This window comes from Leopardus geoffroyi, chromosome B1 (assembly GCF_018350155.1).
Source record: "Leopardus geoffroyi isolate Oge1 chromosome B1, O.geoffroyi_Oge1_pat1.0, whole genome shotgun sequence".
NCBI classification, from domain to species: Eukaryota; Metazoa; Chordata; class Mammalia; order Carnivora; family Felidae; genus Leopardus; species Leopardus geoffroyi.
Window position 1 is genome coordinate 35464981 of NC_059327.1, and position 23504 is coordinate 35488484.

At 50.2% G+C, this 23504-nt stretch overlaps 1 protein-coding gene across 1 annotated transcript; it reads left to right on the forward strand.

Annotated features, from left to right (window-relative positions):
- Positions 1–9400: 9400 nt before the first annotated feature.
- Positions 9401–20760, forward strand: LOC123587654 (phytanoyl-CoA 2-hydroxylase interacting protein). Its single transcript, XM_045457586.1, has 5 exons — positions 9401–9647; positions 13329–13522; positions 14780–14954; positions 16809–16926; positions 18616–20760. The coding sequence occupies exons 2-5, from the start codon at positions 13358–13360 to the stop codon at positions 19148–19150; spliced, it is 993 nt and encodes a 330-aa protein (XP_045313542.1). The 5' UTR covers positions 9401–9647; positions 13329–13357; the 3' UTR covers positions 19151–20760.
- The last annotated feature ends 2744 nt before the right edge of the window (positions 20761–23504 follow it).

Here is a 23504-nt window from a genome sequence, read left to right on the forward strand (position 1 = left end):
TAGTTCGTTCCTTTCTATTGCTGAGTATATATGGTTTGTTTAACCATTTGCTCTTTTTAAAAAAGTTTTTTAATGTTTTTTTTTATTCTTGAGAGACAGAACATGAGTGGGGGAGGGGCAGAAAGGGAGGGAGACAGAATCTGAAGCAGGCTCCAGGCTCTTGAGTTGTCAGCACAGAGCCTGACACAGGACTCCAACCCACTAACTGTGAGATCATGACCTGAGCTGAAGTCAGACACTTAAACGACTGAGTCACCCAGGTGCCCCTAACTATTTGCTCTTTGAAGGACATCTGGGTTGTTTCTGGTTTTTGGCTATTACAAATATAGCTGCTGTGAACACATATGTACAGGTTTTTGTATAAACATAAATTTTGAAAAACAACAACAACAACACACACACACATTAAGGGGCACCTGGGTGGCTCAGCCAATTGAGCATCAGACTTCAGCTCAGGTCACGACCTCATGGTTCATGGGTTCAAACCCTACATCAGGCTCACTGCTGTCAGCACAGAGCTGACTTCGGATCCTCTGTCCCCTCTTTCTCTGCCCCTTCCCTGCTCATGCTTTCTCCCTCAAAAAATAAATAAGTAAGTACATAAATAAAAATTTTCATTTCTCTGAGATAAATGCCCATGAGTGCAATTGTTTGGTTGAATGGTAGCATATGCTTAGTTTTATAAGAAACTGCCACACTATTTCCACAATGGCTATACCATTTTGAACATTGTACATTTTATAGTTCTTCATCTGTATTGCTGAATTGTTTTCAAAGAGGGTCATACTGGGGCGCCTGGGTGGCTCAGTCGGTTGAGCGTCCAACTTCATGAGCTCGCGGTCTGTGAGTTCGAGCCCCGCGTCGGGCTCCATGCTGACAGCTCAGAGCCTGGAGCCTGCTTTGGATTCTGTGTCTCCCTCTCTCTCTGACCTTCCCCCGTTCATGCTCTGTCTCTCTCTGTCTCAAAAATAAATAAATGTTAAAAAAAAAAATTTTTTTAAAAGGGTCATGCTAATATGCATTACCACTAGGAATGTAGAGCACATAACATATGTAATGTTTTGCCACATACTTTTAAAAAAATGTTTTATTTATTTTTTGAGAGAGAGAGCATGAACAGAGGTAGAGGCACAGAAAGAGTGGGACATAGGATCCAAAGCGGGCTCTGCGCTAACAGGCTGACAGCAGTGAGCCTGATGCAGGGCTCGAACTCATGAACCATGAGCCTGAGCCTAAGTCGGATGCTCAATTGACTGAGCCACCCAGGAGCCTTTTGAGTACGGGCTCTTAAGATTTTAAACTTTTTTGCCAATTTCTCAATATGTTAATATTAAATTAATATTTTTTTAGGTCAGTTTCTAACCAGACTTTTTTCAACTTCTTTTCTCCATATTGTTTTATGATAACTAAACCCAACCAAAGGAAGACTCTTCCTGTCTCCTATAGAGCTATACACAGTAGCCCTTACCTTCTGACTAGAGCACTAGATGAAGTTGCTTTGATTTCTCTGGGCTCTGAGGTCAGAGACCTTTTAGTATCTCCTAGGTTTTTTGTTTCTTGTTTTGTTTTTTACAAAGATACTTATTCATTGCAGAAAATTTGGAAAATTTTAACAAGCACCCAGAAGAAAATGAAAGTCATCTGTTATACACTTGAAGTATTAAAACAAGTATTTATTACTTGTAGTAATAAAACAAAGTTGTTTTTCTATGCATGTAGATTTTTAAAATGTTTTTATTATTTTATATTAGAGAGAGAAAAAGTGAGAGTGGGGGAGGAGCAGAGAGAGAGGGAGAGAGAGGATCTAAAGTGGCTCTGTGCTGACAGCAGAGAGCCCAACGTGGGGCTTAAACCCACAAACCGTGAGGTCATGACCTGAGCCCAAGTTGGATGCCAAACCTATCAAGCCACCCAGATGTCCCTATGCATGTAGATTTTTTAAAATTGAGGTGTTTTACATATGGTTCTAAAAGCTGCTTTTTTTCCATCTTAACAATATATTATAAACATTTTTTGAGTTACTGAATATTCTTCTAAATTGTAATATTTTTTATTTTAGAGAGCGAGGGAGAGAGAATGAGAGCCAGTGCACGTGGGGTAGAGGGGCAGAGGGAGAAAGAGAGAAAGAGAGGGAGACAGACTCTGAAGCAGGTTCCACATTCAGTGCAGAGCCCGACATGGGGCTTAATACCACGACCCTGGGATCATGATCTGAGCTGGAACCAAGAGTTGGATGCTCAATGGACTGAGCCACCTAGCACCCCTACCTTATAGTTTTTAATGGCTAAATAGTACTCCACATTGTTATCTTGCACCATAATTTAACCAGTTTCCTTCCTGCAATGCTGATTGGATTTCCACAAAATTTTTCACCCCAACAGGACAAGAGAAGAAAGCCTTCTATCTTTAATATTTTGGGGCTTGCTTCCTAACAACAATTACTGTAATTTCTCATTAAGAATATTCTCCAGTGTTCCCTCTAATTAGACTAATATACTTTTGGCACCATTCTCCTTTCTTTATTTACTCTAACACCTCCCTCTCCATTTTCTTCCAAAGAGTGTACATTCTTTTATCTAGCCTCAAAAGAAACTTGTAAATCGTTACCAGCTGAACCCCATGTCATTGCATCTGTGGTTCTAGCGATCTTATTAATAACATTTTATTTCTACCTATTTCATAGTAAAGGCAATAATCTCATACTTTTCTGATAACAATGAAATTAATAAACTCAAGAGCAAATACAGTTTTTTTGGTCTAATGCAGAATTCAGAAGGTATAAACATTCTGTCAAAAGCCTATTTCTATGAATTCTCGGTGGGCATTGGAAATACTAAATGAATAGGAAACTGTTTTGGATGTGTGTAGAATAAAAGGAACGTGTGGTATGAAGATGCTATCCAAGTTCAAGCCATTGCATGTTCTCTATGAGTAATTTACCCTAATTTGTTTGCATCATTTTGCAGACCATTATTTGCTGGTTCGTCCTCAGGTCTTTGACCTCTGTGCATTGGAGAGCTCAGGATTCAGTCCTCAGACCCCGTCCCTTTTTTCTCTATACTTACTCTTTTGGCAATGGTTCAGTTTCTCAGCTTCAACCCCTGTGATAAATGCTGATGACTCCCCACTGCTTATCTCAGCATGGACCTCTCTGAACTCCAGATGTGCATCTCTGCCTAGCCCACCCTTCCACCTGCATATCTGCGAGCCATCTCAAACCTGTGTCCACGCCCAAATTTTTTAAGGTTTATTTATTATTATTTTTTAAATGTTGATTTATTTTTGACAGAAAGAGGCAGAACACAAGTGAAGGAGGGGCAGAGAGAGAGGCAGACACAATCCAAAGCTCTAGTATCTGAGCTATCAGCATGGAGCCAGATGCTGGGCTTGAACCCACAAACCGTGAGATTGTGACCTGAGCCGATGTCGGATGCTCAGCCAGCTGAGCCACCCAGGTGCCCCTGAATTTTATTTTTATTTAAGTAATCTTTACACCCAACATGGGGCTTGAACTCATGACTCCAAGATCAAGAGTCCCATGCTCTACCAACTGAGCCAGCCAGGTGCCCCTCACACCCAAACTTTTGATGTTCCTCAACTACATAAAACCATTTTTTTAATGTTTATTTATTTTTGAGGGAGAGAGAGAGAGAGAGAGAGAGAGAGGTGTAGGGGCAGAGAGAGAGAGAGGAGGGGAGGGAGGGAGACACAGAATCTGAAACAGGCTCCAGGCTCTGAGCTGTCAGCACAGAGCCTGACGCAGGCCTCAGACTCAGGAACCACGAGGTCATGACCTGGGCCAAAGACAGCCGCTTAACCAACTGAGCCACCCAGGTGCCCCTCCTCCTCAAACTACTTTAAAGTGTTCCCCATCTCCATACACAGCAACTCCATCCCTCTAGCAGTTCAAGTAAAAAATTTTGCAATTATTCTTCACTCCTCTCTCTCGTGTGACACATCTAGTATGTCAGCTTTTCCAGATCTATCCCGAATCTTACCACTTCTTACCACCTTCACTGACATCCCACCCTGGGCCTGGCCATCATCATTTTTTTTTTTTTTTTTTTTGCTGTGATTATTTAAAACAAATTTTTTTATGTTTGTTTATTTTTGAGAGAGAGGCAGAGGAGCAGAGAGAGAGGGAGACAGAGGATCTGAAGCAGGCTCTACAGGAGAGTCAATGCAGGGCTCATACTCATGAGCTGTGAGATCATGGCTGAACCAAAGTCAAACTGCTTAACCAACTGAGCCACCCAGACGCCTCTGCTGTCACCATTTTAATAGCTTCCTAACTGGCCTCCCTGTTTCCACCTTGGCCCCCTCCATCTAGTCTCAATGTAGCATAATTAACACATTTCACATCAGGTCACATCTCTGCTCTAAACTTCCCAGTGGCTTCCCATTTCAGAGTAAAAACCAAAGAATTTAGACTGGCCTACACAGCCCTACGTAATCTATCCCTCCACCCACCATCTCTCTGTCCTTGACTCCTACCACACGCCCCCCACTCACTCTGCTCTAGTTGCACTGGTCCCCTTGCTGTATCTGAAACAATCTGATGTGTTTCCTCTTCTGGGCTTCTGCACCTGCTACCTGGAATGCCCTTCCCCCACATATTTCTGCATAGCTCCCCTCCTCTCTTCAGTCAGGTTTTTTATCCCAGAGTCACTTTTTCAAGGAAGCCTTCTCTGATAGCATTATTAAATATTGTAACCTCCCCCACGACATTCTCTTTCCCTATTTACGGACTTCTTTTTATCTATAGCACTATATTTTCTCTAATATATTTAATATATTTTCTCTAATAGACTGTAGGGTTTGTCTGTCCGTCTTCCCCCCCCCCACCAGAAAGTAAGCCCCATGAGAGCAGAGATTTTTCCCCTTCTTCCACTACAGTATACTAATTGCCAGAAACAGTGTCTCACACAGAGTAAGCACCCAATAAATTTTTTAAAAAAATTTAATGTTTTATTTACTTTTGAGAGAGAGAGAGAGAGAGAGAGAGAGAATGAGCGGGAGAGGGGCGGAGAGAGGGAGACACAGAATCCATGAAGCAGGCTCCAGGCCCTGAACTGTCAGCGCAGAGCCCGATGTGGGGCTTGAACCCGTGAACCACGAGGTCATGACCTGAGCAGGAGTCAGATGCTTAACCGACTGAGCCACCCAGGCGCCCCCAATAAATTTTTGTTAAATGAATGAATGAATTCCAGTTTGTGTTGAGACCAAGTAGCAAATCCAGATGTGCGCTGGAGAAATAAGGGTGGATTGTTTTCTGGTGGATTGTATCAGTGATTTAACTTTAGCACCATTGATGTAAGAGCTATCTTTGCATTGTGTGTCTGTATGTCTTCTCTATAGGTTCTCTGCATGCAAGTCGCTTCATAGAGTAAGTAGGTAAGCAGCAAATAGTGAGTGGAGGGAAGCCTTTGCAGCATGGCAGCGGTTTCTGTACACACTATGTCAAGACTTGTCCCTGGTGTCTTGCCAGGAAGTGCCCAATGGTATTCCATAGCTTCTACATTATGCTTGTCCTCTCGGATGTAACTCAGTGGCTATTCCAGGACCATGGATTTATCATATTAGTCTTTTCACTTCTTATTTTGGTTGTGATTCTTTCTTCATTGCTTGTGGTCTTTTGTCCCTTGAAGTCCCTTTTGCCCCTCCAACATTTCATTAGTGTCTCTCCTGTAGCTTTTTCAGTGTCCTTAAATATAATTCAGCATTTTCCCAGTCTTAAAATTATTAAGTCTTTAAGTAAAAAACAGCTAAAGAACTTTAAACGTTCAATGTAGTGAAGGTTGTAAGAGGTCTAAACATAATTTCAAAACAATAAAGTAAATAAGCACTGAGAAATCCACACAGTTCTTATAAATAGTCACTGCCCACTCCTGTCGTTGCCAACACATGTCAATGAACAAAGTTGTTTTTATGAGCTGTCTGGATGTGTTTGCATTCATTGGCCCTGAGATCTCCACACTTAGTTCAACCATGGGGAAATACACGTAAACATTTTCAGTCTTTAAAATGCACAAATAATATTAAGACTGTGAATCTTTTTTCCTTACGGCCTCTATCTATTGCCTCAGACTCTATTTGCTCTGTGTCCTACCATGAACAACCCAGCCTTTGCAGTCAGACCTGAATTTGAATCTAGTTTTACTTCTTATGAACTGAGTCTCATTTCCCACCACCAACCATTTCAAGATGAGACTGAAAGATCCACCTTTCAAGGTTGTTGTGAGAATCCTGTGCCTAGGGTCTTGGTACTTAAATGCTTTTGTTATCATTGGAATCATACTTTAGATATACTATTAAATATGGAAACTTCCAAGCATGCACAAAAATGCCGAGAATAGTTTATTGGACCTCCAAGGACCCAGCTTCAACAATTATCTACCCATGCCAATCTTGTTTCATCTGTCCGTCCTGTGTCCCCCTTCCCCCCGATTATTTTGAAATAGATCACAGATATCATGTCATTCATCTGTAAATATTATAGTAGTTATCTCTGAAGGACGCATTCTTTTGAAAAATAACCATAAAATCTTATTATCAGAATGTCATTCCTAAAAACTATCAAATACCCCGTTAGTATTCAAATTGCCCAATTGTCACATGGGGTTTGTTTTTGAACAGTTTAAGTCAGTAGCCAAATAAGGTCTATACCCTTTAATATTTAATTGGAAATATAATTAAGGTATGGGAAGAGTTTTGCCATAAGAATGTGCATTGTAGGGGCACCCGGGTGGCTCAGTCGGTTAAGCGACTGACTTCGGCTCGGGTCATGATCTCACGGTTTGTGGGCTCGAGCCCCATGCTGGGCTCTGTGCTGACAGCTCGGAGCCTGGAGCCTGCTTCGGAATCTGTGTCTCCCTCTCCTCTTCGTGCTCTCTTTCTCAAAAATAAATGTTAAAAAACAATTTTTTAAATAAAAAAAAGAATGCGCATTGTAGTGTTGTTTAGAATGGAGAAAAACAAAATAATCATAGAAGAATAGGGGATTGGCTCTAAAAAAAGGGTATGTGACCTGACAATAGAACATACACAGCAGTTTAAAACAATACTGTAGAAAGACTGTGTATTGAACAGAAAAGGTATTGGTGAGTGAAAAAAGCAGGTTATAAAACAGTATTTACACTTTCTATTTTTGTTAATAAAATATATATCTCATATGCCTATTTCGAATGGTGGGGGAATGAATGATTTTAATTCTCTCCTAAATTTTAGAATTAAAATTTCTCATCATTCTATAGTGATCATGTATTACTTGTGTAATAAAAAGTTGTTAAAAATAAAAATGCAGCAAAAGCGCATTTTGGTGGTTGTTTGGTTTCATACAGAGTTACTTATATTTGGCTTGTTAAGCTTCATTCTTACCATGTGTTTTCTCATGTGATCTGCAGAGAAGTCCTCAGAGGCAAGAAGAAGCAGAAGCCCTGAGAGGCTTTGTGCCTCCACCTGATGCTAGCACATAGCTCCACAAAAGCGCATTCATATGGCTGTTGTTCACGCTTGGGACACATGATCTCACGCGGTCTCCACATGCCATCCCGGGAAGGTGGGAGGCAGAGGTGTGCTGGGACTCATCTTCCTTTTAAGGGGAGAACCGAGTCATAGAGAACATGACTTTTCCTCACACCGCCTCTCAGGTTAGCTGTAGGGCCAGGTTTTGGTCCAGATGTTTGGTGCTGGCCATAACCATGAGATTACGTTTTGCATCTCTTCGGGATTGCAACATTTCAGTGTAGGTGTGCAAGGGGCGGGACCTACCTCTGTTTGGCGAAGGGAGTGCTTAATCCTGTCTCAGTGTAACACACGGCACTGCATTCTGTGGTTCAGGATCTGACCCAACTTGCTCAAATTCTCCACACCCATTTAGGGAAGGATTGGCTTCTGCTTGTCTTTGCTTTCTGTGCAATATTCACATTCTGTCCACTGTCACCTTCTCTAACCTTTACCGCCTGCTGATGTCCGCAGCCCCCGGGTCCTGTGCACTCAGCTCATGTCTTCTGTGGCACTCTGAAGCCTGCACGGTCTGTCTGCTGCCCCTGCACCAAGCCCTCCCCACCCCCACCATGCTCCTGCTTCCATGGTCCCCTCTTGGCCATGCTCCACCTGTATTCAAGCTGGTTCGGACGAATTCTTCTCTGAATCCTTATCTGTACCTTGCAACTTAGTTGTATATTTCTTGTTCTCTATGTCCACCCTTTTCCCCCTAAAAGACTGTGGGCTCCTTGCAGGCAGACATTGTCAATAATGATGGCAATGATAACAGTTCTGATAGGTGACTGGGCCCTTCTGGTGTACAGGCCCACAGCTTAGTGATTTACATAATTTCTCACTCAGTGATGGCAGCGTTTATAATGTCACTTGACAGATGAAGAAATCAAAGCTCTGAGAGATTGAGTAACTAGTCCAAGATCACTCAGCTAGAAAGTGAGAGAACAAGAATTTTAATTGTATCTGTTTAATTGTAAAGCCCATGCTTTTCCACACTGCACACTCTTTGTCACTGTTGGTTGCTTGATTCAAATTTCCTTGAGTGTTCTTCACAGTGGCATCCCTGGAGTTTTCCTTTGGTGGTAGCAAAGCCTCCTGTCAATAAGAGAGCAGATAGTACTCTCCCTGGCCCAGATGGTTGGCTGGGATGAGAAAATTCCAGGCTCTCTGTGTGTTCTTCCCACCCCCTTTCTTGCCTCTGCACACCCTTCATTGCCCAACAACTCCTCTCTCTTGTCCCTTTCCCCAGGGACACCTAAGCAGCCAGAGGACTCTCCCTAGACAACTGGGAATCCCTGGGACTGCAGGTCTAATATGTTTTGATAGAGTTGGTAAAAAAAAAAAAAAAAAAAATAGAGCCATGGATCAGCCTAAGTCCCTGAGGAGAGAATCCAGACTGAAGGCAAACCAACCTGCCCTACACCGCCCCCACATCCCCCATCTGGACCCTTTCCCTTCATGGCTCCCCTTCCCTTCCCCCAATCAGAATCCCTGTTTAGGGGCTCCCAAGCCTTTGAGCACAGCTCCACCCCTCTCCCAGCACCTAAAGTTTGGGGGCTGCATTCAAGTGAGAGATTTCCAAGTAGGGGTGTGTTAGAGGGACTTCTGAGGGCAGCTTGTCCTGGAAAAACAAGGAAAAGAGTGGCAGCCACCGCTGCTATCTCTGAGGACATCACCGTAGCTTCCCAGGAGACCCTCTGCCCTTTCCCCTCCCACACCAGCCCAGGAGAGCGAGCGAGCAGAGCGATCAGGGACCGAGCTTGCTTATCGTCACCTGACGCTGGGCAGCCACTGATCCCATTGGTGGAGCCAGATTCAGTCTGGCTCTCTCGTTCTTTCTCGCCTTCTCTGCCTCTCTCTCTCTCCTCCACGCTGCTTTGATTTCGCTCTTGCCTCTCCTTGCGCTTGGCTGGGAACATCGCCTCTCTGGGGGCAGCAGCAGTGCGCTGCAGAGCCGGCAGGAGCTGCCTGCCGGGGCATGGAAGAAGCCTCTTTGGCAGCCTCGAGAGGAGCGAGAGGAGAGCGAGCGCGCCTCTGTCTGTGACCCAGGCGTCGCCGCTGCCCCTCTCCCTGGGGAGCACATCCACACAGAGGTCTCTCCCTTCCCTCCCTTCCAGGTCTTCCTCTGCAGAGCCCAGTGGAGCCAGGTGAGTGCCCTTTCTCCCCAGAGCATCCTGCTGTCAATTGTGAGAGGGACTCAGGTGGCAAGGGGCTAGGAGGTGGGGGCACCAGGGGCCTGCCACTGCCCACGGTACCCACCTGGATTGCCAGGGCCAACGACCTTGTCCCCTGTTCCCCAGGGCCTTGGCAAAGAGGTTAACCCCCGGATCCAGTCCCCGGGGCACCACAGTCAGTCACCCCGTGACCATTCTGCTGCAGTCAGCGATGCCAACAGGGACAGTGGGGTGGGGAGAGACTTCCCTCTGGCTTGTGGGTGGCTTTTCTGGATGGGCATGGGCAAGGGGTATCCGTGTGCATGGCATGTATGCATGCTTGCGAGGAGCCTGGAGGTTTGCTTGCGTAGATAGTTCTGTATGTACACGCCTGTGCTCATGTGTGGGTCTCCACAGCTGTGTGGCATGTTTAGGAACATACGTTTCTTGTACATGTGAGGTACGTGTGTGTGGGGGGGGGTCACTTATCTGAGTAGCCTTTGGGTTATGTGGGCGGGGGCAGTGTGAGGCAGTATATTTATGGGGTGGACATATCACTTGTCATGTGTGTGGGAGTACATGGTGAGGGAGGGAATGCGTGCAACCAAAGCATTTCTATGTGGGGAGGGGCGACTCCAGAGCAGAAAGGGATAGGTAGGTGGAGAGTGTGGGCAGAAGCCACTGTCTGTGGGCAGCCCCTCATAGGTGGGCAAACCTGTTGGCACGGGAAGGATCAGGGCTGGCAGAGTGTGGCTAGAGACAAACCACATTTCCATAGCTGGGGTCTTTGAGCCTGGGGAAGACTTGAGAGAGAATATCAGAATATGGGCAGAGGTTGACGTGCGTGTGAATACACATGTGTGTGCAAGCAGGCATATGGGTTGTATGCCTTCTGTGGAGGTAGGACGCGCCTGTGGCTTTCTCTTCCCCCCAAATATAGCTTGTGAGAATGTGTGCCTGTATATGTGTGTGTGTGAGCCTATGAACTTGAACATGTGTGGGTCTGTGTGGAGGTGACAGCTTGTAGAGGGGAAACTGTGGGACATTCTTAGAATGTGGAATGTGGCGGAGGCACCCGAGTGCGTAGGTGAGTGAGTGGGACCGAGAATGTCCGAGGAGGTGTGTGCAGCCCGTGTGCGGCAGGTGTGGGCGGGCACATTTAGTGTATGTGTGCGTGTGTGTATACGTGTGCACGCACACATGTGCCTACCTGTGTGTGGGTGTGTAAATGCTTGTCTTGGCAGTGTGGGTGTTTCTCAGGTCCTGTCTCAACCTGTCCCTCACACCCCGACCTTCCCCAGTCACTTGGACTTGGAGAACTGGGGCTCACACCCACCCTTGGTCCACCCTGGCTTTGCTGTTCTCCCGAGTGTCACTCACGACCACTCTCCCAAACTAGCATGGGGGAGTAATCTCAGCTTTTCTAGAACTGTAGAAAGAAAGGATGAGCCAGGTCCTGGAGATGCACCCCCCTTTGCAAAGATGGCTGCCCCGTCTCTGGAGGAGACTCTGAAGAGAGGAGTATTGAGGAATAGGTGTCCACATGTGGGGTAGGCATAGACTGAATCCCCTGTGGATGGGAGATGGTGGCTCAGGCCCTTTCTAGCGTGGGATTGTGTCTGTGTTGGTGTGTTGTGTTGGTGCGTGTGTGTGTGTGTGGGTGCATGTGGGTGCATGCGTGTGTCTCCCTGGGGAGCTTCTCACAGGGAGCCCAGAGGATAGCAACTCCCCACGTCTCCACATCTGTCCCCATGAATTGCAAACTGGTTTATTATCATCCAGTTGTTTACCAATCCTATTCTGTTTTATTTTTGGGTGGACCTGGTAGCACCCCCATGCTTGTTTACCGTAGGATTCTCTGTGCACAAGCCACCGGCATTTGGCTGGACTTCACAACAGGCAGGCTCACGCTTTAGGGTAAGAAGCTCAAATGAAACAAGGGCTCAGGGGACACCCTGGAATAGGTAAAAGCCATCACCCATATCCTTCACCCTGTGCCTGCCACTCAGGCAGCCCACGGATGAATTTAGAGGTATCAGGCTCCACAACAGGCTTAATTGACAGGAGAGTGTGGGTTGGATCTTCTGGAAGCTATAAATAGAAGTACCTGCTTTCGAAGGCACAAGGTACCCTTACCCTTAGCACCTGGGCAAAGAGAAGAGAAGAAGCAGAAGGGGAGAAAAGGAAACCACATTCCAGAAAGCTGAGGTGTGCTTGGACGGGGCTTGAGAAAGAACCAGGAAAGCATGAGCTTCACTGGGCACTAAGCGAATGCCCGGGAGCAAGTCCAACCCACATTCATGTTCTTGTCCCAGAGACAGTCTCTCCCCACTCCCTCTCCCTTCCCCACCCTGTTTCCCAGACCTCATGAGCCAGGCCACAGTCAAGGACAGGGTCAGATCTTCCTAGCAAAAGCACAGGTGAGTGACAGTGCTATGGTCCTTTTATACCTGGAAGAGCAGCCGGGGTAGAAAAAGCAAAGGTGAGAGAAGAGGAAGGTGAGAGAAAATGCAGTTACTTGAAAGGGAAGGATAGAAGGAAGAAAAATAAATAGCAATAAAACCATGTGCACCTATGCATATACACATGCCACACATGTCACACACACACGCACACGCACACACGAGGGGACACAACCTTGGCTTAATGATAAAGAGTTAGAGCTCTGGACTCAGATGTGAATTCAAATCATTTTTTAGGCTGTGTGACCTTTGGCATCTTGGTACCCCCCCACCTCAGTTAACCCATCTGTAAAATGGGGATAGGGGCCCCTGAGTGGCTCAGTCAGTTAAGCATCCGACTCTTTATCTCAGGGGCTTGAGTTCAAGCCCCACATTGGGCTCTGTGCTGGGCATGAAGCCTACTTTAAAAACAAATAAATAAAATAAAATGGGGGGCAATGAGAGTGAGGTTTGCACGATATGATGCTTATGCAGTTATTATTACCACACAGATGCCTGAGGAAAATGTCAAAGGTAAAACCAATTATTTAAACAAGTCAAGCAACAGAGGATCAGCTGAAAGGAGGGAGTGATAGTTGAAGAGTTATGGGTGAGAGAAGAGCTGTGGCCCACGCTGCCCCCTCCCGCCACCAGTGTATCCAAGGGCATCTCCGTGGCACTTGTCCTCCTAGCCCTGCATCTTGGTGACCCTCCCTGAGTCACCCCTAGAGACGAGGGCGGCCCAAGCCGGAGTGACCTGTCACCCTTGGCCTCTCGGCTGCCAGTGCCCTCTGCCCGCCTCAACCCTCACACCGGTCTCCTCCGTGGGTGCTTCCTGTCTCTCCTACGCCTCGCACAGCTCTCTCCACCCCCACCCCCTTTCTCTTTTCACGCCTGCTGGCTGAGAGCCCCCCTCCTCGGTTCCATCTGCTGCAAATCTGTCCTGCCTGGCGTCTGCAGCATTCCCACTGCCTTTGCCACCTGTCAGGTGCGTCTGCTCAGCAGACCCCTCTGAGGAGAGCCAAGAACCCCCCAGGGGGGACACCCCATCCCACCTTTGGTCTTACCCCTCCACCATGCAATCTTCCCATGCAATCTTCCCATCAGATTGGATGAGGCAGGTGTAATCAGTGGATTATCCCCAAGGTTCCAATTTGCAAGAGATGCTGGGAGCAAGACATTCCAGAAAATTCGGTGGCAGGGAGGAAGCTGCTAATTCTTCCTCTCCCATCAGTCCCCAAAGGAGCCAAGCCACAGGGGAGCATGGAGCTGCTGTCCACGCCCCACAGCATCGAGGTCAACAACATCACCTGTGACTCCTTCCGCATCTCCTGGGCCATGGAGAACAGTGACCTGGAGAGGGTCACCCATTACTTCATTGACCTTAACAAGAAGGAGAATAAGAACTCCAACAAGTTCAAGCACCGGGTGAGTGGAGGGTGTGCAGAGGGCCTCTTGTTTACACCCCTCCTTAAAGGGAGCAGGGTGATGGAATGCTTGTGGGTGATCGTCGGGAGTCAGAGTAGCCTGGTTCAGATTACCCTGTGTAATCTTAGGAAAGTTCTTTAGCCTCTCTGAGCCCAAGTTCCTTCACTGGTAAAAAGGGAATAACAATGCCAGCCCCCGCAGGCTTGTGAGAGGCTTTGGTGAGGTAATGTTTGCGTGGTGTCTGGCTTGGGGCCCAGCCACCATGGACACCATTATCGGCATCATGACTGGGCTTCAGACGGATCAGGAAAACCTGGGCGGGGGGGGGGGTGGGGCGGGGGGTGTGGGGGGTTGTGGGGGGGCACAGACATCACACCTGGGGCTGGTGTCTCAGGATCCAACAAAGCCCCCGACTCAGGAAGCAGCTTTGTTGTTGACTGTGTGGGCCACTCGGGCCATGGGCAGGGGTGGGGCCCTTTGCTTGGTCCTCAAGGACGCCTCTTAGGCCCCTGTGATCCTCTCTGGCCCTGGCCCTCTGGCTTAGTGGTGTGGCTGGGTTTAGGAAAGAAACATGAGAGAGTCCTCCGCTGGCTGGAGTGTCCTTTCCCTGGGTCAGAGCAGTGTGGGGGTGGGCAGGAGGAAGGCTCCCACCTTCTCAAGCTGGCAGAGATGAAGGGGGAAGAGTGAGGTGGGAAGGAGCTGGTTCCCACGACGACCGTATCATGTGGGTTACTCACCCTCTCTCTCTTTGGAACTGGCTCTCCCGATCTGGGTGTCTTTTGGCAGGCCAGTTGCCACGGTGACGTGAATGTTCAACACCACCCCCTTAACCCTCCCCCCCCAAAGAATAAGGATATTTTCCCTTCCTCCCTGGCTCTCAGCATTTGCCGTTGCCGTGGAGACGGCACTGCAGTGTGCAGAGCTCTCGAAGTCTCCCTCGAAAACGGAGGTCTCACCGCCCTCAACTTTTCGGCCTCCACCCCAGTGGCCTTTCTCCCTAGTTCCCAAGAGAGTGGGTGTCAGGGGGCATTGATGAGGGGTGGAGGCTGGGGGCTATCAATATGGCCTTCCCAATGGCCACTGCTTCCTTCCTCAGGAAAATGGTGCCCAGGGCACCAAGCCATTGAATCTTGGAGACTTTGGCCCTCCTCAGGTGGCCCAGGTGCCATCTGGGGAGTGTGAGGTCTGGCAGAATGCCAAGATTGGACGTGACTCCCAGTTTGACTCTTGGCTCTCCGTCTGTATCCCATTTCTCAGGATGTCCCCACCAAGCTTGTGGCCAAGGCCGTGCCACTGCCCATGACAGTGAGAGGCCACTGGTTCCTGAGCCCCCGCACAGAGTACAGCGTGGCCGTGCAGACCGCCGTAAAGCAGAGTGATGGAGAGTACCTGGTGTCCGGCTGGAGCGAGACAGTCGAGTTCTGCACTGGGGGTGAGGCCCTGCTGTCCTGCCGCTTTAGCACATCTGGCTTAGTTGTGATCTTACCCCAGCACACACTTAGGAACACCTGCTGTATACAGGCTCTATGCTCAGGCTGTCAGGGAGATACTCATGGATGAGCCTCGCCCCTGCCTGCAACAAACCTGCAGTCTGACACAGGAGGCAGACGTGAGCCCTGCTAATCATGTTGACAATACCATTCCCGTACAGGCATGGAATTACTTTTCTGGCTTGGGGCAAGCATGTTTTTCTGAACTGTAGTAAAATGCACACCAACACAAAATTTCCCATTTTAACCATTGTTAAATGTATAGCTCAGTAGTATTAAGTACGTTCACACTGGTGTGCCACTGACCTCCAGAACTATTTCAACTTCCCAAACCAAAACTCTAACCCCATTAAACAGCAGCTCTCTCTTCCCTCCTCACTCCAGTCCCTGGCAACCACCATTCCACTTTCTGGGTCTGTAAACTTGACTACTGTTGGTACTTCACGTGAGGGGAATCACAGTATTTGTCCTTCTGCAACTGGCTTATTTTGCTCAGCATAATGTCCCCAAGATTCATCCACGTTGAGCATATGTCAAAACGTCCTTCCTCTACAAGGCTGAACAATTGTATGTGCGGACTACACATTGTTCATCCATCGTCGGTAGATGGATACTCAGTAGGTCATCACATTTGCTTGTCTTGAGGCTCCACTTAGCCTGGAAAATGACCCCTGTTTGGTGGTCCTGCAAACCTCTTAGCAGAATTCAGTTGGCAAATTCCAGCATGAACAAACACCAGGCTTATGTGTACTTGGTCGTAGATGACCCACGATCTGCCCACAATATTCCATTCCTTTGGTGTCCACAGTGAGAATTGCTCCAGATCTCTCTCTGTCACAAGGAAGGGGCAGGGAACATTCTTAGCCCCGGGCCTCTGAAGCTGCTGGTTCCATCCTCTGCCAAGGCCTATGCCCCAAGTCTCCTTGACATGCCATTCTCTTTTGAGTGGTGCTTTTTCTTAGCTCGGCTGCAAAACCCCACTCTCTGGAGGTGCTCCCACTCCTTGTGGGGAAAGCCTCTGGGTTTACCCCAGAACTCCACACATGGTGGAAGTTTAATTCAAACTGGGGAGTTGGGGATGGCTGCAGTCCAGTCCACACTACTCTTGCCAAACCCAGCACCCTGGCCAGGGCTACATCAGCAAGGAGGAAAGGGCACCTTTTTCTAATTTGTACAAAGGCTCTGTCTTGGCTAGCAGCCGCCCTGCCTGGGCCCCAGGGCCCCAGACTCTGATCCTGGCCCTGGGAGGTGTCCAATCTTGCCATCCTGTTTCCAGCCTTCCCTGCTTCTCCTGGGGTGCAGATGCACTCACTGCCTCAGACCCTGGTCCGGCTAACCATTCACTTCAGTGCTCTGTGATCTCCTCATGAGCCCCCACCTGTAATTACCACTGGCTTCCACAGCCTTTTGCCTGCTGGGTTTGAGTTCTCCCTAGAGGACCTCAAATTCTCCCCTCTCAATCCTTCCTTTGCTTGCTGGTCCTCTTCACATGAGGATAGCTAGTGATTACAGCTCCTGGGGTCCCCAGCGTGATTGTCTAACTGGGCAGCCCCTGCCCCTTTCTGACTCAGAGCCCTGAGCCTCTGGCAGCGAGGGTGCAGAGGTGCACCCAGCTGTCCATGTTCCCAGCTGGGCCACCTGGCCTGTTCCTATGTGGTCCAAGGTGCTGTAACTCTTTGGTATCCCCTGTTGCTCTGAGGACAGTTGTGGGCTGGCGTTCAATGTGCACAGTGGGTGAGTGTGGGAGGCTGTGATGCTCAGTCTGGCCCTGGGCTTACCAGCCTGGACTCTTGCAGACTATGCCAAGGAACACCTGGCCCAGCTGCAGGAGAAGGCTGAACAGATCGCAGGCCGCATGCTCCGCTTCTCTGTCTTCTACCGCAACCACCATAAGGAGTACTTCCAGCATGCCAGGTACAGCATGGCCCCTAGCAGGGCCTGGGTCTCTCCTTCCTCCCCTGGTTCTGCTTTGTCCACACAGCCCTGGCTGTCTGACATCACCCCCACCTTGTCATTGCCAGACCAGAGTCCCCATGGCATCTTATCACAGGCTGGCTCTCGGGGGGTGGCTGGCTATTTGGGATTGGGCTCCAAGGAAGGAGAGGGCTCTCCTTGGGATGGGGCTGCCTGGGGGAACCATGCTAACTGGCCTGGGTGAACAAGATCTCGGGTTTGTTCCTCCTTTGGGACAGTTCCTTTCACTGGGTTCTAATGCCAAGGGTCAGCCATCTCTCCAGTTCAAGCCCTGGGTCCCTGGGGGAGGTGGTAAGGATAGCACAGAGCGACAGGTTTCCATGCATGAAGGGTCATTGTTTTCAAACTGTGTGCTGGATAGCCTGGAGGCTCCAGGAAGCTATCTCAGGGCACTTTGGGGTGGGGGGAGAGGGGGTTACTGACGAGTTGTTGAAGAAATCAGGCTGAGTCTTGGTGGGCCCCACACCTATCATTCAGCTGGAACATCTTCAATTTTATTGCCTATGGACCGCCTATGTATAATTTCCTTCGGGGAAGAAAGAGAGGGGCTCTGTAGTCCAGAAATATTCAATCCAATTGATGATCTGGTCCAACCCACTCAGCCTACAGATGGAGAGCCTGAAGCCCAGAAAGCCAGTAAGTCACTAGTTACTTGAGACTTCCAGGACCAGGCAAGGGTGAGGCTGGGTCTGGGGCTGCCCATCCTTCCCAGGCCTGCTGACACTGCTCCAAGACATTGTCCTTCTAAGGCTGGACTAGGGCAAGCTGCTACTCTTACTGTCTTTGTCATTGCATTCAGCTGGGGTGGGGCGTTCTGACCCTACCCCAGGGCAGCAGGGAACAAGGGAGATCTTTGGTGTTTGTACTAAAGAAGAGAGGCAGTGAGGTGTGTGGTGAGCTCACTGGCCCAGTTTGAGCTCCTCTTTCAGCAAGTAAGAAAGAGTCAGAAAGCACCCATATGTGCTAGGATATAAAGGTGAATAAAGGCAGAGTGCCCCCTCTTGAAAACCTCAGAGTCTATCGGGGGGACAGTACAGACAGATGGAATGTAATGAGTGTGTGTGTGATTGTTGAGTAAAATTCAGTGTCTGCACATGGTTTTGTTGAATACAAATGCCTGATGCTCCTGGAAGATTTTGAGAGCAGGGGATACCTATGCTGGGCCTTGATGGATGATTAGGAATTTGCCAGGGTAGGTGAAAGGAGGTGGGAAAGGCAGTCCAGGCAGAGGGGAGAGCACTGCAAAGGCACAAAGGCAGGAAAGTTGGGGTTCACATGTGGCTGGAGGATCTTACCTACGGATGTGGGGGTGTTGGGAGGTGGGGTTAGAAAGGACAGATCGTGATAGCCCTGCTTTTCATGAAAGCCCCATTAAAGAGTTTTAAACTGGGGAGTGGTAGGTTCAGACATCTCCTCTGCGAAGGAGTGGGCTGCATCAGCCCATCTCCAGGGCTCTCCCTGCTCTCACATTCTAGAATGTTCTATTTGTGACTGATGGAGGCGGCAGCGGGTGGGAGAGAGGGGTGCTGCGCTGGCTCCCTTCTCAACCACACACAGCAGCCAAGCCTCAGCCCAGCTAACCAGCGGCATTTTCTCTTCCCTTTGGCATTTTTCCCCGGGGGTGGTTAGGACCCACTGCGGGAACATGCTGCAGCCCTACCTGAAGGACAACAGCGGCAGCCATGGCTCTCCAACCAGTGGCATGCTCCACGGCGTCTTCTTCAGCTGCAACACAGAGTTCAACACAGGCCAGCCGCCTCAGGACTCCCCCTACGGCCGCTGGCGCTTCCAGATCCCTGCCCAGCGCCTTTTCAACCCCAGCACCAACCTCTACTTTGCAGACTTCTACTGTATGTACACAGCTTACCACTACGCCATCCTGGTGCTGGCCCCCAAGGGCTCCCTGGGGGACCGCTTCTGCCGTGACCGCCTGCCCCTCCTGGACATTGCCTGCAACAAGTTCCTGACCTGCAGCGTGGAGGATGGGGAGCTGATCTTCCGCCATGCCCAGGACCTCATCCTGGAGATCATCTATACCGAGCCCGTCGACCTGTCCCTGGGCACCTTGGGGGAGATCAGCGGGCACCAGCTCATGAGCCTGTCCACTGCTGACGCCAAGAAAGACCCCAGCTGCAAAACCTGCAACATCAGCGTGGGCCGCTAGGGACTCCTGGGGAGGTGGGGGGCTAGAGAGAGATGACAGGCAGGGTGGCGATGGGTGGCCTAGGTTCAGGGAGCTGGCTTTCTCTCCTCTGCCCCCCCCCCCCCACCGCTCCCTCCACGCCACGGCCTCCCCCTTCCCCACCCCGCAGGCGTTAGAGGCAACAGAGGGCGGTCCCCTTGGTGGGCGTGGCCTATTCAACGTCTGGCGGACTTGGAAAGGCTTCTTAGCCGCGGTAGGTTGGTGGAAGGAGGGTAGATCTCTGGAGATTTCCCCATTCCCGGTTTCCCCGTCCTGCTGTTTCTTGCTTCATTCCGGCCTCCACTTAACGGAGACTCTCAGCCCGGGGGCTTTCGCTGAGCAGCCCACCCTAGCCAAAGCCCACGAGTTGCTTGCCCGCCCCCAGAGGCACAGCAGAGAGAAGCGGGGTCCTCCTTTTTAGCCCCGCCCACCCCACTCAGGGCCAACCACAGAATGCCCCTCCCCGCTCTGCTGGGCCGGGGACCTCCCACTTCAGGCCTGGCCCTTTCCCTCTATACATAGTCTCTTGCACCGCTCTGCCCCCCAGCTGCTCCTTGACTCCCAGCACCCTCTTCCTGCATGGGGAGAGCTGTCCCTTCCTTTCTCCACCTGCCCTCTAGAAAGGGGCCCTCTTTTTCCTCTCGGCTTTGGGGGCTCCGGGCTGTTGGGACTTTTCCTTTCTTACCTGGAGATGATAAATACCCCAGCATACCTTCTCTCTTGCTCAGAGCACTGAGGTCTGGTTCCCCCAATGGCAGCCACTGGGGTTGAGGAGGGGGAAAGAGACCCCTGAGACCCAGAGGTACCCCTTTTAGGCCAGGAATGGGCGGCCTCACGCTCCGAGGGGACCCAGTGTGGAACTAGAATTGAGGGCTTTCCCTAAGAGCCCTGGCACCCTGCCTGACTGTGCGCTTTGCTCGCTCTCTTTGCCACGGTTCCGTGACTGCCCTGTGCCTGTGTGTGACCTGGACTGTGGCTTCCCTGCCACCACACCTCACACCCCACCCACTGGCACTGTCTGCTCCCCACTGCGAGCCTGTTGGCAAAGAGCTCCTTCCCTGGGGAGTTCTTGATGAAGTCTTCCTGGGCTTCCCAGCGTTTTTGCCAATTTCCTACTTTTGTATGGGTCATGAGGGTGGTGAGGGTGAACCCCTGAGATAAGCGGACCAGGTCGGGGGGGTGTTGGGTAGAGGTGTGGATGAAGGCAGCTAGCTGTTTGGGGGATGACGGAGGTGATGTCAGGCAGAGGACAACAGCCCCCACAGTGAGAGCCGGATTTCTGTGATGAAGTACAGAAGGGGCCAGCAGGCCAACAAGGCCATATCTCAGTAAGGGCACAGGTGGGACAGCTGGTTGCCTCTTGTGTAGCCACAGGGAGTGGTGTGGTCAGCTGTCTCTGTGGCACAGAACAGGTCTGGGGGCCCTGGGAGATGCATGGAGGAGAGGACATGGGCCCCCAGGCCTTTTCTGCCTCTGCTGACAGCATTGCTGTGGGGGTGGCCCACTGCTCTCCCCTGGCCCTGTGTCTGCCCTGAGCTGGGGGCACACCCGCCTGTGTTGTGCTTGCATCAATAAACCACCATGGCCTGAGAGCCCCGACTCTCTTTGGGCTCTGGGAGGGGTAGTTCTGACTAGGCAAGTTGCACAAGCACAGAGGAACTCAAATGGGGATGCCCCCCAGGACAAGACATCTGGAACTGTCTCCAAGGGTGTTCCAAATCTTGCTGTGGGAGGCAGAGCTCAGAGAGCAGAGCCATATCTCTAGCTTGGAAGGGACTTTGAAGGTCTTTTGGTACTTATGACCTTGCACTTTGCAGAAGGGGAAACTGAGGCTTCTTAGGGAGAACCTATAGCAATCTGCAGACCTAATCAAGGTCCTCTTTTTGGAGCCCTTCCCAGTGCAGCAGCCTGACACTGCATCAACCCCAGATGCTACTGAATTTCCCTCCCCCAGAGCCCAAATGTCCCCTCCCCAGCAGGGTTCCTCATTTGCAGATCTGAGTCACCTCTGCGTCTATTATTATGGACTTATTAAAATGATCCTCTGCCAGAGTATGAAAGCTCCAGAAAAATTAGAGTCACCTCGCTGACACTTGCCTGGGCTCAGGGCCAAATGAACATGTGTCATCCAGAGCTTGGGGCATAGCCTCCTTGGGCTAGGGGAAAGCTGAAGGGCAAACGACCACTTCCTGAGGGCCTATTATGGGCCAGGCATCTGGCCAGGTGCTTTCACACACATCAGCTTCACAATGGCCCTGTGCTGTAATATTCCCACTTAACAGATAAAGAAACTGAGGCACAAAGAAGTTAAAAGGATTGCCAGGTAGGCGACAGTGCCTGGGTTTGATTCAGAGGCTGGAATCTTCCCATTGCACTGTCCTGTCCTCCCTCATGTATGCCAGGGACCACCTGGGCCGTAAGACATGGGCAGGCCCATCCGAATATGTGGCCCTCTCAAGGGTCTCCTCCACATCTCTTCTGGCTGACCAAGGCTGCGCCTCCATCCTGAATAACACCAGGGGGGGCTGTGGAGTCACAAATGCCAAGGAGCCTTCTTTTAAAGGAGTAGTGGGCAGCACTGGTGTCCAGAATTCCATGGATGGGGAGTGACCTCCAGGATCCATCCTTCCACCTCTGGTCAGGACACCCCCACCCCACCCCAGAGGGGTTTTTGGAATCCTCCCCAGAGGAGCAGGCTTTAGTCTTCCTTTTGTGAGCCCTCTGGGTTTCTTAGGAAAAGATTGACTCCCAGTGTCCTCTTAGTGGGGGATGAAGGCAGCAAACTGAGGTGGGGGTGGGGGTGGAGCCACATGCAGGTTTCTCCAGAGAGCCTGCTTCTCCTTCCTCTCTCCAGATGGCTGCTCTCTGGCATACTGCCAGCCCTGTGCTGCTCAAGGCGCTCGTCAGAGCTGGGTCAGGGCACTCGCTGGAATCTGCCCTGGGGTCCCTTCTGGCCTGTGTTTCTCTAATCTGACCTGGTGGAGGGAAAAGAGGTCTACATGAGAGTGGGTGCACACGCAAACACACAGAAACACCACCTCCCTGTGCTGGGTTTAGAAGACACGCTTGGCTGCCACAGAGAGCCACAAGGGGAGAGATTACCCTGGGCTGTGGCTGCCACTGTCCAGCCAAGGGATTCCAAGTTAGCCCCGCTCCAGTACAGGCAGAGAGGGAAAATGAGGCAGAGGCCACCAAGGGGTGTTTCCAGGTTACAAGTGGGGCATAGCACAAACGCATAGACTCAACACATACACATGGACACACACACTCATGCCTCCACCTCCCTATTTTGGTCTCCTCTGCCTATTCCTTCCCTTCTGGGCTAGCAACGTTCTTTTAATCTTGAATGGATGACAGTTCTCCCAAGGTAGTGGGAGGGGAGGTGCCAGTTCTGAGGACCCTCACAGTTTTGTATGGTTTTGGTGTGCGTCTCTTCTCTGTGTTAGGAAAAGAAGTGGCTGGGGTCCCAAGGAAAGGGATGAGGAGGGACCATTCCCCCAAATGGAGGGAGGCCTTCAGGAAGCTGAGCTGAGGTGATTGGCCGTAAAACAGCTTGGCCACAGCATCTGGAGGAGATTGGAACCAGATGTTCCTGGGATGGGGGAGGGGAGGGTGTGGGGTTGGGAGGAGGCTGGAGCAGGAGAAGCAGGCTGGTCAGCAGGAGGCTGGGTTGGGGGGGAGTGGGGAGGGCCTCGTGGCTCTCTGGGGAAGACAGCTGGCTGCCCTATCCCCACTCCCCAAATCAGACACTGCTATTTTTGCAAACTGGAGCAGCAAATCTTTTCACAGATTCTAGAATCAGCCTGTGTGTAGGGACAGTCAAGCACAGGGTGTGACTTGGGAGGTGCCCAGAAAGGCTACCAGCTAGCCAGAAATGTCTCCTGCTGCCCCACAAGCCCCGCCTTGCTGCGGGCTAAGTGTTGCCTTCTCTGGCAGGAGTACATCTGCCCTAAGCTCCTAATGCTTGACTGGAAACTAGTGTACCCAGAAGTTTCCTTTTTGCATAGAAAGAGAGTAGTCCAGGAACTGGAAAATTGTCTGGCAGAGGAAAGGAAAAGAAGGTCCATTTATGGAGAGCCTCCTATTTGCCAGGATCTCTTCAAAGGTTATCTCATTCCTTCCTTGAAACCCTGTGAAGTGTTGTCATTCCATGTGTCTAGATGAAGAAACTGAGGCTCAGAGAGGTTAAGTGACTCACCCAGGGGCACACAGCCACCAAATGGTAGCACTGATGTTCAAAACCGGCTATGTTTGCATGCAAGTTTGTGACCTTTTTCATGACAGAGAAGCATATAGGGTTAGGGTTGGGGGAGGGGGAAGGGAAAAAGAGGAAAGA

Bases quoted from the DNA above. Each gene is read 5' to 3' on its own strand.
- LOC123587654 (XM_045457586.1), top strand. From the start codon at position 13,358: ATGGAGCTGCTGTCCACGCCCCACAGCATCGAGGTCAACAACATCACC. The intron at 14,955-16,808 runs GTGAGGCCCTGC...GGACTCTTGCAG, and splicing joins AGTCGAGTTCTGCACTGGGG to ACTATGCCAAGGAACACCTG. The intron at 16,927-18,615 runs GTACAGCATGGC...GGGGGTGGTTAG, and splicing joins GAGTACTTCCAGCATGCCAG to GACCCACTGCGGGAACATGC.